This window comes from Branchiostoma belcheri, unplaced genomic scaffold (genome assembly GCF_001625305.1).
Source record: "Branchiostoma belcheri isolate BF01 breed outbred unplaced genomic scaffold, Haploidv18h27 scaffold41, whole genome shotgun sequence".
Taxonomy (NCBI): domain Eukaryota; kingdom Metazoa; phylum Chordata; class Leptocardii; order Amphioxiformes; family Branchiostomatidae; genus Branchiostoma; species Branchiostoma belcheri.
This window is the reverse complement of record NW_017804032.1, coordinates 1,188,598-1,203,229: the sequence shown is the minus strand read 5'-3', so window position 1 is coordinate 1,203,229 and position 14,632 is coordinate 1,188,598. Positions and strand designations below refer to the sequence as shown.

Here is a 14,632-nt window from a genome sequence, read left to right as displayed (position 1 = left end):
TTTACATTATGTAGCTGCAGGGAAGAGAAACCGTCCCTCAGAATTTCTGTTGGACTGAAACCTTGGCCATGGAATTTTTTGTACTCAATGGCACACAGGTACATTGCTGAAGCAGACCAGCACAAATGATTGAAAATCAATATCTGGAATAATGTGTAGTTTCATTAAAAAAACCTCTTTTGCAACAGTAACAGCACAATCACATTCGCCATAGGTCATTGAACAATTTTTATCCCGTTAGATTTTCAAGCAGGCTGTGACAGAACTGACCACCAACAAGGATCTAAGACAGCTTTTTTCAGTAAGGCCACACCAAGTAAATTTTATGGATGACGTCCTTTGGAGACCCTATATCTAATGCGAGAGGGCGAGAAAAAACAAGAAGGGCCCTAAAAAGCAAGATTCCTAGATTAGAAATATACTAAGAGACGACAAATGTTAGGACACAAATTGAATGAGGTGACACAGATTAACAAGCAAGAAGTCTTTTATTCATCATCAAAACAGCAATAAATCAGGTGGAACAGCAGTTGTCGTCCTCTCCTGTTTCTTTCATCACATTTTTTGCAGGCCTGCAGAAACAAAGCATGTGCTCTTTACCCATTTCGCGTTACGGGTTTCACGTCAATCTAACGATTTGGGGCACTGTCGTGACTCTTTGGTCATAGTTACAGGAAGCCGAATTTCTTGTTTTTTTTTCTAGGAACAGGCCAAAATCTATGCGCGCGCGGACGTTATCCATAAAATTTACTTGGTGTGGCCTAACAAGACAGCGCAATTTTGCAGGTTTTCATCCTTTTTATTTAATGCTGAAGGAAGGATAAACTATACAAACTTTTAAGTACATTGTATATATATGCCTTAACAGATAGAAATTGATAAAGGAAGGACTGTAAAGTTACAGAAACAAGTGAAATACTGATACAATGTAGTATGGTTGAATCTTAATTAAAACACAACGGGAATCAAACCCACAACACTTGGTACAGAAGTTACATTTTACTGACTTTGAACAGCTTGTGCCACGAAAGTTCAGTCAAACTGAAAAATTCCTTCTATCCACAGAGAGATAAAGAGACTGACTCGCAAAAAATTTTTGTCTTCAGCAAACATATGACAAACATCAGCAATTTATTCAAAACATATTCAGCAGGGGAAATACATGATAGAATATAAAGACAAAAAATATATAAAACAAGACGTTCAGTTACTGATGATATTTTAAAAGCTATAATGATACAAACCAGAAGTTTATGAGTCTACAAACATTAGTCATGAGTACTGTAATCGTAAAACTTTCACATTGGTTTTAATTTTTTGTCATGATGACCTCTCCACCGTGCATTCATAACGCCATAGTTATGTCCTTGTATGACTACTGTACTGCAGAATTGTTGTAACTGCATACAAAATGTTTAGTAAGCACTGAAAAAATCTCCCTTTCCCTGCTTCCACTATATAACATCACCATGAAAGTTTCATGATTTACAGTACCATTTTAATGTTTGAATCTCTAAGTCAGTATTGCATATTTGAACTACATTCTGTACTTCAGAGAGGCTCAGCACTAGAAATCTCTCTTGTGTCTGATAGTTTTGTGCAACTATTTGTTTGTTTCCTTAGCATGAAAGTTTGACATGTAGCATATTGTCTTTGTATTTACTTGCTTTTTCAGCATACTCGAAAGGTGTCTTCAATCAGTAGACAGATATACACAAAATTAATGTACATGTACATGTGCCAACAGCACCAAAAATCCTCATGTTTTACTGAACAGCTACAGCTACTGACTTCTATGGACGGAAGTATTGTTTTGGGCAACGTTCGTTTAGGGGAGGGGGAATTTGTACATGTATGTATCTCGTCCTCAGCAGCAATGATCAGAAGTGAGTGGGCGGAGATTGGCTTTCATATGATTGACAGGGTTGTGACCCGGTATGCCCTGGGTAGTACCATACGGTGTAATGTAGCCAGGAATGTGTATTGTGTAATCATGGTATGAAACATTAACCATGACTTACGTCGTACATTCTATGTCTCCCATGTGCCCAGAACACTTCTTGGAAGTCTAAAATCCCGGTTCCTTGTTTTGACAGTGCCGCAAATTCAACGAGTTTACAGCACAACTTTTAAGAAGTAACCTAATGAAAGAAAACAAAGATGTCCCACTCAATACAGGAGAACTTTTCCCGCCATCTCCTGCCTGGTTAGGCTGCTGGCGCGAAGATCGTCGTCATCATCGTCTCCTGTGTTCCACTCGTTGCCCGCCATGGTGCACACGCTCCACTCGGAATACACGGTCACCTCCGAGTCGGTGGATGTCTGGTGAGGGACGTGTAACGTGCAGCGGGCTGAAGCAAAAAAAAAAAAGAAATAAGAAGTCTTGAGATTGCAAACCTCCAGGAAATATGCGAATACAACAAAACAAAAACAATACCTTCACGTGGAAGGATACCTCGTAGGAGGTAACAAGGAATTAACATTGTAAAACGCGTACGAGCATCAGAGGATAAAGTGAACAGAGCAAATTTACCAAACACATTACACGAATTAGACTGCAAATAATGCGACTGAAATAGCACTATATTCGGTAAAATGGCTAGGTATATTTCAATGGGCACCACTAAAAGTTCCTGTTTGAACTATGTACAGACGTCTGTCATATCAACCGAGCCAATGATCGGTTGTGTGGGGCGATTAGGCGCTTTTTCTGGCGGAGGTGTTATCAACAGTTTGATGTCCAGCTTCAAACACGGGTTATGAACAGACAGTAGTCTTTCTGACACCGCTGGCTGAACCGTTTATTTTATATTTATAATTACGTCCCTTCTAATTGGCGGATTCACACTCCAGATGGCAGCTTGTGCAAATCAAAGGCAGGCTGTCATCACGACTCATTACCAGTGACGCGATCGGCGCTATGTTTGTATCGTTGTCATGGTTTCGTTCAGAATCACAGTCCGTGTATTCCCAAGGACGTTTCAAACTAGTTCACAGATGAGCCTTGTGGAAAAGTGTGTATCGGTAGATGCCATACTTTATACAATTGTTTTGCAATATAAAGTTTATGCTAGTGTGTGTTGCAAAAATGTGAAACTTACCACCTGATCCGGCCCGCTGTCCCCTTTCCAGTAGCGATTGAAAGGTTCGCACTGGGGACAAGAAGACCAACAACGTATTAAAAGCTCTCAAATCGGTGTATGATAATAATGTAGATGTTATAAGCCTGAGTGGCAGCATTTTTACCGGTCGGTAGCGGATCGTGGGGAGCGGAGAAAAGCTAAAATGGCTGATACTCAGGCTAGTTAGTTATAAGCCTCATATCATTAGCTCCATATGCTCATATATCTACAATTGTTTTGAGAAGCGAGAAGAAGTTGAACATGCACATAGTAGCTAACATTAGTATGTATAGTTTTGATAAGATAGTGCCTTAATTTTGTTTCTTCCGCTTTTTTCAGGACCTGTACTTAGCCTGTAAACAAACGTACAATAAAGGTATTTTATTCGTTATAAACTACCGGTATACCCCAAACAAACAGGTAACCGTGACATAGATGTGATAGTATGATACAGCCCCCGTGAAACCTACCGGAACACCGACTGGTGTTCCCCTCCCTCCCATCAGGCACACCTCTGTCCACGTCTCTGTCCTCCTCGTCCTCATCTGTGGTCGCCGAGACCGACGGCTGCAACTGTTCTACCGGCGAGGCGAGCTCCACCAGCTGGGTCACCAATCTGGGCGTCACGTACGAGCGGAAAGGACTGTCCGGAGGCGACGAGGTGTTGCAGGAAATCGCACAGCCCATGATGAAAAACCGTTACCATGTAACCGTTAACCTTGGGCTGGAATGTGGCGCGAAACCGCGCGGACCTGAAACCGGCCTTACCCCGACTCTACATAGCTTTATACCTGCTGTCTTACGTCACAGCGAGCGGCCACCTGCCGATATGCGAAGCGTAGCGCCACAGAGAAGTGAGTCAGGGATGACGTGCGCGCTTTATTAGCTGCTTGGCGTTACCGGCAATTTTTCCAACCCCCTGCCTCAGTACACAGTATGTCTTGACACTGTACGAATTATCCTGCTGTCTTCGCGACCGACAGTTGCTCCAGAGCACCCTCTTGCCAGTTCCAGTTGTTCGCTTTCCTTTCCCTTCTTTCCACCACACAAAACAAACGGCCAAGAATGTAAGAAAAAACCCTTTCTTGTAAATTCTACCTAGCTGCCAAATTGATACTGCTTACAGCCACCAAAAGATCTGTTTGGCTACGTAATGATGAAAATTGCCGCCATGACGACGGGAAAGCAAAGCGTGGCACGACGAGCGTTCATGTGGTAACTACGGTATCGATATTCACGGTGTCACCACTATCCGTGAATGTACGACGTCTTTTGTCATCAAATGAGCATATATGATCAAGAAGTAAGTGTTTTTGACAAGGTGCTTTATACGTTTTATCGATGGAATTCAGCTCTGATGTATGAATTTTTTTTAAACAAAATACTTGTGTTTCTGGTGATCACGATGGTGTTGTCACCACCAGATGGAATCTTCAAAACACATACGTCAGAGTACGTCCGACGTCTTCTGCTTAATTGTACTCTTCATCGGTACCGTCGCCGCTATTATTTGTGCACTGGTTTAAAGGCATCCAATGCAATGTCAGGGCGACTAAACAAACAATATTCTGGATAAGGAAATCTGTCTAATGTTGACATTTACTGCCATTTCTTAGCACATTTTCGTCATCCCTTCATACTTGTCTTTGAAATATAAACCAGTCTACTTGAAGCATAAGAAATAGCCCAAAACAGGCTACGTGAGGCATCTCTTTTTCCGGTATCTCCAATAAATAGCTTGAATTAAGTCAACGACACAAAACAAGCAACCCTTTTCCGTCAGTGACGTGGCATTTTTGCCTCACAGATATGTTACGTATGTTATGGGATAGGATTGATTCAACAACTCACTACATTGAAAGAATGAACCCTAAAATTGCATTGGATGCCTTTAAACGTGGTTGATGGGAATCTTAAGATTAAACACAAATCGTTAAAAACAAGAAATCGGAAATTTGAGGATCCCGGCTTCTGAATTCACACCCATGTCGATCTAAATTCCTACAGGCTCCTGAGACCTTCTGCCTGTCAATCTTCCCCACCCACGTGCTGTCAACCTGCTCTGTCAAAAAAACAAAAAAAACAGATGCACAATCCAATAGAAACAAAGAAAAGAAATGGAAATGTGTTTTCCCTTCTCACGTGTACTTGAACTTCCCTTTCCTTTGTAAACATCCAGTGTTGGCGTCAGGCGTTCGTTCGTTGCCCCGGTATCATATTACCTGAGGGCCGGTAAAACCTTTGCGGTTGATACCAAATCTCCTACAACTCAACTGCAGGGTACGTATGAACTACGTGTACGCTGAGCCAGCAGTTTGGTGTGTTGAAACTGAGCGTGTCCTGACGTTGACTGACAGTGCAGCCCACGGCCTAACAACACTTAAGACTTGGCACTTAAACCAACTTGCGTCATCAAAGAGCCAAAACATCCTCTGCACTTTAGTCTTCGTGATAAGTCAGCAACCGTGCCGCGTGAGCTATGCGTTATGAAACCAAGAACAGTAGTGATATGGAAGGGCATAAGCTGTAATGCCATAGCTTGAGGACACCGTTCGTTCTTACAAATTTTTCAAGCTAGCTTCTATCTGCTAGTTGAGGCCACCGTCATTAAATGACACCAATGATAATGAAATACGGAAATCCTGACAAGATCTAGAAGTCATCAAACGTGATGAGTATTATTTATTGAATAAAGAGGTTTGGGCAAAAACACACACGTTTAATGTTAGGAAAGATCGAATCTTACAAATCATCCTCTTAATTTCTGCATCCAGTTAATCCAATTTCGAAGTCATTCCGGCAAACGTCTTTGTTCATTAATTAGATAGTGCCTGTTACGTTCGACAGTTTTTAGGAACTGTTGTAATTCATTGTCATTGGTTTTCTGTTTTGTTTTTTCATTATTAACAATATTTACCACACGGTGAGTGGATGGTATGGTGGAACAGGTGTTCGGGAACTTTTTTTCTTGAAATGATTTCGCGATATGGTCCTCCTCCTTCTGGAGATCAAGATTACTAGAAGTAACCGTCACCATGCAAGCCTGAGCCTTGTTTGTCTTGCTGCCATGGTTCTGGTTAGAGTTACGCCTTGATGTTTCATGTGTACGTGTTCAAGTTTGTTTCACCTCCCACACTACGACTGATTGTGTTACAAGGATTACCATTAAAGGGCAAAAGTCCTTTATACCGTTTCATATTACTCCACAGTCAGCCGCCGGGCCACGTGCTTTCGATTCTGTGTTTGAGCAATCATATCCAGTAAGGCCATACTGATTTGACTATACATATTGTATATAACAGTTAAATGACATCCTCTGGGAAAACTAAAATTGATGCGAAAAAAACAAGTTGGACAAAAATGTTGCCTTCATTATGAAATCAACTTCATTGTGTCTGCTAGCTAGAATTAGAAGATGAAACTGTTCTTGACCAAAGATAAATTAGTCAAAAACATAATTTGGACAATAACTACGATAGCTGTTTCTCCTTTATCTATATAAGTTGGATGATACGTACGTTGTAAACAATAAATACAATCCATAGCAAAACGAAGAGCCCCACGTTCCTAAAAGCTATGATGTAACAATAAAGACTCTCGGTCACCTAAATCACAATATGAGAACATCATAGCATTGTTACGTCATAGGTTTTGGAAACGTGTTGCCATGGAGTGTATTTATTGTTTATAACGCTAGGTGTCGCCCTGATCAAGTGCTCGACAACGTCGTTGTTGCTGCTGTTACAGAGATAGCCGGTACTATTGAAAATAACTCATTGAAACAAAATTGTCAGGCTACCTTGTGTAGAAAGAGACCGTTAATACAGCTATATTGAAACATGGGTCTTTGTAAGTCAAAGGTTGACGTCGCGAAGCAAGTTCAGCCCGCAGAAGGAGACAACAAGCGGGCAAACGAACATGGACCAACTGACGAGAAGTCACACAACATGGTCACTGAGGCTGCAGGTAAAGGAAAATATCCATCCATATCTGTCTCCAGAACGCTGGCATCGATTCCACTACTGATACTTACTAGTTCTTACTGTTATACACATAGCAACAGTTTCCTCCATTTCTACCTGAATAGCATAGACATGTCTTTCATCAGTACAGTTAGAAGTTCTGTTCTAGAACACTGGAGTAGCATGGTAGAGTGTGATACCGCAGCACACATCCCTGGCCCTGTATACAGGTGTAGTAGATCGTTCTATGAAATTAAATCTGTTTCAGACAAACGTCGCTCCCCTGCAATTATCGTGGTTCAGAGCCGATCCCAGGCGGGCGTAGCGCTCCGCCGCCTCACTCTCTCCCGCCGAGCCGGAGCGGCTCATCACGTCTAGACACAACGCCCCCTGCCGGAACTACGGCCAAGTGCCGGTCACTGTTGTCAGGTCTTCATCGCCCGTGAACGCGTTCATGGCCGCGCGGGACTGCTGCTATTCCTCCAACCTCGCAGGGGAACGGTAGGGCCGAGACGGGACTGTTCAGCGTCGGTTTGTACAGGCACGGGTAGAGGGCTGCTAGACCGTACGCACGCCACCCAGACAAGTGTGGCAGGGACAGCTGAGCCTGGGTTTCAGCCACTGGGTCCGAGCGGAGAACCCGAGAACTCAGGCTGCGGTAATCTGTCGTCTGATGAAGATGTCGCCGAGATCAGACGGAGAGAATCTGACAAGAAAGCAGATTCTTGGACTGACCACCGCTATGTGGAGAGTCAACAATTTTTGCGAGAAAGCAAAGGGAGGCGTTCTTGAAAACAAGGCCGAATTTGTTGCGATTTGTTGCATATTAGTATTACATACCGAGGACTATGATCTATCAGAATGTTACAGTTCATCGCAGGTCACTTTGTGTTTACATCAGTGACGATTGGCATAACGACTAATAATGGCGTTGTTTTGATCCCCAAACCTTGCCCTGGACACACTGTGCATGTCAGTTGGTCTTGTCCGTGGTGCTGATTTCTTGTGATGAGACAGTTTTGTACGCCTACTCCAATAAACGTTGTTATTCGCTAGAGAATATGGTGTACTGGGGTGTGCCCCTTACATGGTTCATATAGCCAGGCACAAGGTTTGTAAATACGAATCTAATGCGACTCTTGTAGTCTTTGACAACAACAGTTCTTGTACTCAAACAACAGGAGCTACATGTACTTGAAACTTCTGACTTCTTTCAAAATGTATCCAGTTGCTTGAGTAACATGCGCCAAAAACAGTTACTCAACCAACATGGATATGATAGTTGCTTGAGTAACTGTTTTTGGCGCATCTTATTACCTAGATGTCTAACCTTCACCGACGTATGCTTGAGTAACCCCTTTTTTTGGGGTATATCTAACAAGAATCGACGTATCTCACAGTCCCCTCATTCACTTGAAACGGTCGGGAACGCAACTTATGAGCTGAACATGTTGTGAGCAAAGGTAGCCTGGTGTTTCGTCTACCGTGGTTTGCGCGAGCTCTCTTCGGGCCGGCATAATGCCAACCCACCGCCCAGCTCAACTAGGTTCCACGGTAAGAGTTGCGCACAACGTAAGCCCACCTGTTGACACCCAGCCAGACCATTTGTACGATAGTTTGTGTAGTTATGACTTGTAAACTTGCTTTTGGATTGTATAGGCGGGGGTTAGCGCGAACGCAGACCCCCACTATCATAAATTACGCAGCCGAGTTACCCGCATTTGGGGTAATCGCAAGGGTCAAACCGCCGGAGTGCAATGGCCAGTCCTCGCCCTGGACGGACATCCTTCGTGATCAACGTGCCATCTCTGCCAGGTAAGTATGCCCTACAAGCCACCTGTGAACAGCCACGTCACGCAGACAATCAATTCTATTACAGGCATTCCTACACAAATCCATTTTTGTTATGCGGACGCTCCTATTCAGTTACATGGGGAATTGTTTTCAAACCAGACTTAAACATGCCCACGAAAATATTTGACATGCAAATCTGGGAGAAAACTGACGAGATTACCTCCATTTCAAGGCTTGAAATGGTATACATAGTCAGATTCAGACATTACCTGGCGTAAATTTACATGATTTATGCATGACGATGACGTCACAGCGTCACACCTGACTCACCTGTCTTCACTTCCAACGCATTCCGCTATGTGGCGCTTCTGCAACCACAGGTAGGCAATGAATGGCAGAATTATCAGAAACAGCAGCTCAACACATGTTTTTAACTTTCACACTTTTTATTTGTGATATGAGCACTTTTTTCTTAATAATGTACAATGATACAACATGCACCAGCCATATCTTCCCCTGGGAACTGTCCAACTGACCCCTAGACCTGTGGGTCCTCTACGGAAACCTCGCAACACTCAGGGAATGTCACAGTACCGGTAACTCCTGAACATCCCGGCAACATACGGTTATCAAGAAAGACTGGTAGGATGTCAAGGGAACAGACAGTTTTAAAGGGCACAGTGTTAAAACAAGAACGTTGTTCAGGTATTGACAATTAGCCAGCCTTTCTAGATTTAGTACACTCTCTTGGTTGCCGCTAAAAACACTGGGCACACATATTCTAACCGTCTGTCAGTTGAATATTTGTTCATATGCTGGGTGGAACCTCTGCTGACTGGATGACCCTATGTCACCACTCAGGTTTGCCCAATCAGCACACATTTAAACTTGTGAACATATATTCAAATGCCAGACGGATGGAATACATGCAGGCCCGGTCTTTTTGGCAGGGAAGCAGAAAGTACTAAAGCTAAAAAGTTTGACATCTCTGACATATAACTTATAAGGTAGTTGAGAATGGGCTGCTATTTCCAGGTTTTTATACCGGAGGGGGGGGGGCAAAGGAATCTATCCTTCCTTAATCTGGGGTGGCCGAAATTTGGAAATTTTGAGTCTGCAATGATGGTTACCTTGTTGAAGTAGGAAAGTAGACACAAGTTTTTAACAGACAGTCTGACAATTAAAACACATTCAAAATGGATCACTTTATCTGGCATAAAAAAATTAAAACTTTAACCTTCTCTCTGCTGCCTAACCCTGTACTAGTACAAATTTGAAGCCAACAGGCCACTTCAGCAGGGAGGAGGTTACGCATACTATAATAGGAATAGACAGTGTATTCTGTAATAAAAAAAAAGAAGATTTTTCCCTGATGCCTTACAGATGTTGACAAGACCTTTCAGTCTATTATCTTCTGTGTATGTTTGGTGGTGACCTCTGCATAATAGACCAATCCTAAGTGTCCATCACAAATAGCAGTTCAACCAATAAGAGGATGCCAATTAGCTGTTCAACCAATGAGAGAGTAGCTGTATGCCCACCAAATATTTGCATTTCTACCAGTACATATTGTTGTTGGTGGTCAGGGCTTTGGGATCAGTCTATTAACCAAGATTTGTACCATAAGCTTGTATTTCAACATTGATGATACTTAAAATGGTCATAGACATACATGTATGGAACTCTGTCAATGCAAGTGAACCCTAATACTTCCCATATTCACAGGTAACCCAAATACAACATTGTGTCCAAAGTGCCAATGGAAATAGACAACATGGACAGGTTTCTAGTCATTTTCGTTTTACACATTAATTATTTAGAGACAATGGCAAATTACCAAAAGACTGGACCTCCTTTCATGGATTTTACTCATAAAAGGAACAACGTTTCCTAAAACTAACGGCCTGAGGACTCTTACAGTCAGAACAGCAGAGGATGGTACTGTAAATCGTGAAATTTTCACAATGGTTTACAAGTAACTTCCATAGTGACCTTTCCACTCTAAATTCACGACAAATGTATTCCTTGTACATTGTGTATACAGAATTGTTTCAATTTATCTGCAAAGTTAAAATACAGTGAAAACCCCCCATGCCCTCCTATCAGGAAATACAACCACCGTAAATATCTCACGATTTACAGTACTTGTACATCTGGCAGTGCCCAAGCCCTCCAGGGGTACAAAGGTGGTTTGAACCTCACAGTTGGACAGATCACGATCATTCTGGTGGAAACTGCTACTGTTACAATAGGTCTTAGTGGGTAGCTGTTGATGATATACAAAAAAATTACACAGTGATGTTGTGTCTTTTTTGTGGCCAGGGCTTTACAGACTGGGGGTGGGGTGGACGTAACATGGCTTCACCTCATGAACACATCCGTGTTACGAAAGCTGGAGTTGTCCCTGCAAATCAACAAAGAAACAAGACAACAACATCCGTAAATAATTTCATCAGGTTGGTGAAATGATGGAATATCCAAGTTCTCTATTCACAGCACAAGCGCTGACAGACGGTCGTCAAAATGTCAGCTCTTGTAAACAAGTTGTTGTGAATAGAGAACTTTGATAAACAAGACAACAACATCAATGATACACTGTAATACAATTTTTACTGCTTCTGCTGTTACTGTAAATACATTTAATTTTATAGTGGTGTTACTTTTGCAGTTTCTGTAGTGTCTCCATGCAAAATCATGACACTGCAGCAATTATATGTTTTGTACTTCTAGTGTACCACAGAATTGTTTGAAATGGAAAAACCATCTAATATCGTGTAATAAGGCCAACACAAAAGCAAATGACTTCTACAGTACACAACATCGACATTATAAGACTTGAAAATACAGGGGCACAAAAAGGCTCCACACCAGAGGTGTCACTAAAAAGAGACTTACTTTAGGCTGTCTTGATGGGCCTTGTACTCCATGATGGTGTTGGGAGGAAGGTTCAGCACCCGCCGGAGGGTGTCTCGGATACGTGTTGTTGTTGCATGGTCGCTAGCTGTCTTATTCCACACAGATACGATATCCTCCTGTGATGTATAGGGAAGTAGAAAGTTTTCTCTTATTCAAGTTAATGACTCAGAAGCGTTCCCTTCCTGATCCGTAAGTGTTCACTTCCTGACCCCAAAAATGTTCCCTTCCTGACCCCAAGAATGTTCCCTTCCTGCTCCAGAAGTGTTCCCTTTCTGACCCGGAAGTGTACCCATACTGACCTGGAAGCGGATGGAGATGACAGCCCCACAGATCTCCTCCCCGACCATGAACTGTTCCCCCAGCATGGCCAGGATCAAGTTCTCCCAGCAGCGCGAGGCCAGGCCCTTCCGTAGACGCACAATCCACTTTCCGCCATCTTTGTTAGCTTCATCCTGGAGTGTAGTGAAATAACATGATCTCAAAATCTAAGGTTCAATTCTTTTAAATGTGATTTACATCATCTTCTTTGCATGCTCCAAGAAGAATACATGTACATTGTAGTTTGAAATTCATTTAACACTACTGAAGATCCTAAAAATAAAACAGACCTCCCACATAGGCTTGATTCCTTCCTTGAAGAGATGGAAGTCGCTGTGTCCTGACAGGTCTCCTGGTCGAACCATGTGGCTGTAGAACCTCCAAAACTGCTCCACCTACCGGGCATACAGGGAACTACACTTGATTCTCACACTCCTGATTTTAAAATCCACAACAACCCATGCCTTTCTTGGAAAGAAATGTCTAATGCAAAAAACAATTCTATTGTCCTTTATCTTATGGAAGTACAACCACAAATTTTCTCTTCACAAGTCTCCTTTGTACCTATGCAAAAGCCAACACACATAAAAACACCTTGGTTGCCTGTCATGGTAAATAGACCAATTCTGACTGTCCATCACAATTAGCACTTCAACCAATAGCATGGCAAATTTGCAGTTTGACCAATGAGATAATGACTGCTTGTTGTCATATAAAATCATATAAAAGATTTCCATTGTCTTTATTTTGCATGTCTATATTTGGACAGAGACTAAGCGATAGGTCTACTAAGGTCCTGTCTAAATCTAATTACTAGTACTTACGGAAGCAAAAGTCCCGACTAGTTTAATATTCTGTTCATAGTTTGTGGAGTTCTGCTGTTTCCCGGGCGACCGTCTGGAGAACCATATGGAATAGTTGAACTGGAGTGGGTGTTCTCCTGGACCGGCCTTCTGGATTGGCTGGAAACAACAAGCCACAAGACATTATTACTTCTGGGTACAGAAGTATTGTTTTGGGCGTCTGGGCTTATAGGTTTGTTTGCTTCTGTTCTAATTGTTTCTAGTTGCATTGTATTTTTAGTACAGTAAAATAAAAAGCATAATTTCCAATAACAAATGACTAACAAACACTTCAGAATTTATTTCATTGACATACGTTACATGTAGTGCGTGTGTGTGTATAGGGGTGTGTGTGTACGATGTTTGTGTGTGTACTGACTCTGGGGCTTTGTTGTCTTCTACTCTCCCCATTCTCATCCTTGTCCTCATCTTTGTCTTCACCGCTGTCATCATCTTTCAACCTGCAGCAGACAAACCTTAAGGTTAGAAAAGGTATGATACCTGTCTTATACCTGTCTAACAACTTAACTAAACAATTGTACATCAATCTGGTCAATCCTTAAAGTTACTGTAAAAAACATCCCTCGACAGTGCAGGAAATACTATCTTCATATGCAGGTTAGTGCAGGTAAAATTGGAGCTGTGTCTACTTGCAACTAACCTGCACTGGTCCATGCATTTAGGTGTATGTGGATTTTTTATTCTATGTATTGACCTGTGCCAACTACATTTTGAATTAAGTAATGACAGTCAGTAGTTTCTGAACAGTTTTTACAGTGATCAATACTATTATATAAACTTGTGCAGCTGAAATTTGTTATTGTAATGTGATAAATTATTGCAGAACAATATACTAATACAGATACGCAGATGTACTATGTACTGCAGTAGCCAACACGTTGAAATATTACAAATTGAAATCGTAGCGTTGTTTAACTGCTAATCAACATATCAATAGGAATATGACTGGAGATCCTGACTGTTTGATTTGTGATCTAGACAGTCTAAACGAGATCATTACTATTTCTGTAAAACATAGGTCGACAACAGATCAGCTGAGTTGATATAATTTTTTCTCCAAGATAGTCGAGTGTCCGCATGACACGTCTCATCACATATCCGACCCAGAAAACCACGCCGATCTCGACACTTACACAACTGACAAACTGAAGGGTACTTACGCTTCGAATTTGTTGTTCATTTTGCACTGTCTTTATCAAATAAATACAAATATATACAAAAATAGACGCGATTTTTTATGTACACAAAACTTTCAGCTGCCACTGTTCCTTCGTCCAAGTTTGATATCTGAAGTGCGCATGCGTTGAACTAGCAGGCTATCTTTGTAACGATACTTGTCATTGGCTGTTTGTCAACTTTGACCTACTGTGTGTTTTTATTAGATAAAATAGGCAAAAATGCCTCAAAATATGGAATATTTCTCTTTAGTGATACACAATATATCATCAGTAAGATAAACTGGTACAATGGAGGTTATGATTTAGGCCAGGAAAAGATATTTTGTGTAAATAAAAATACAGATGATTGGAAGCAACCACTCAATAATTGGGTACGAAATATCTGTAAAATAACATCATAAATATTATACCACCCGACTGATTATGTTCTCTCTTAACAGTAAAAATATCATGCTGTAAGATTTTGACAAAAAAGAATT

At 41.7% G+C, this 14,632-nt stretch overlaps 2 protein-coding genes across 3 annotated transcripts; both read right to left on the bottom strand.

Annotated features, from left to right (window-relative positions):
• Window positions 1–685: 685 nt before the first annotated feature.
• On the bottom strand, window positions 686–3,900 carry LOC109477792. Of its 2 annotated transcripts, none has more exons than XM_019779182.1 (3): window positions 3,593–3,900; window positions 3,102–3,152; window positions 686–2,351 (listed from the first exon to the last, which is right to left on the bottom strand). In XM_019779182.1, exons 1-3 carry the CDS (start codon window positions 3,807–3,809, stop codon window positions 2,170–2,172), a joined length of 450 nt encoding a protein of 149 aa, XP_019634741.1. In that variant the 5' UTR covers window positions 3,810–3,900; the 3' UTR covers window positions 686–2,169. The 2 variants fall into 2 exon arrangements, with proteins under 2 accessions (XP_019634741.1, XP_019634742.1); XM_019779183.1 differs by having other exon boundaries at window positions 3,635–3,900.
• Window positions 3,901–9,873: 5,973 nt separating this feature from the next.
• LOC109477782 (eukaryotic translation initiation factor 4E type 2-like) lies at window positions 9,874–14,276 on the bottom strand. The gene is made up of 7 exons (XM_019779169.1): window positions 14,136–14,276; window positions 13,334–13,415; window positions 12,937–13,074; window positions 12,403–12,507; window positions 12,094–12,246; window positions 11,774–11,910; window positions 9,874–11,282 (listed from the first exon to the last, which is right to left on the bottom strand). Exons 1-7 carry the CDS (start codon window positions 14,153–14,155, stop codon window positions 11,240–11,242), a joined length of 678 nt encoding a protein of 225 aa, XP_019634728.1. The 5' UTR covers window positions 14,156–14,276; the 3' UTR covers window positions 9,874–11,239.
• Between the last annotated feature and the right edge of the window lie 356 nt (window positions 14,277–14,632).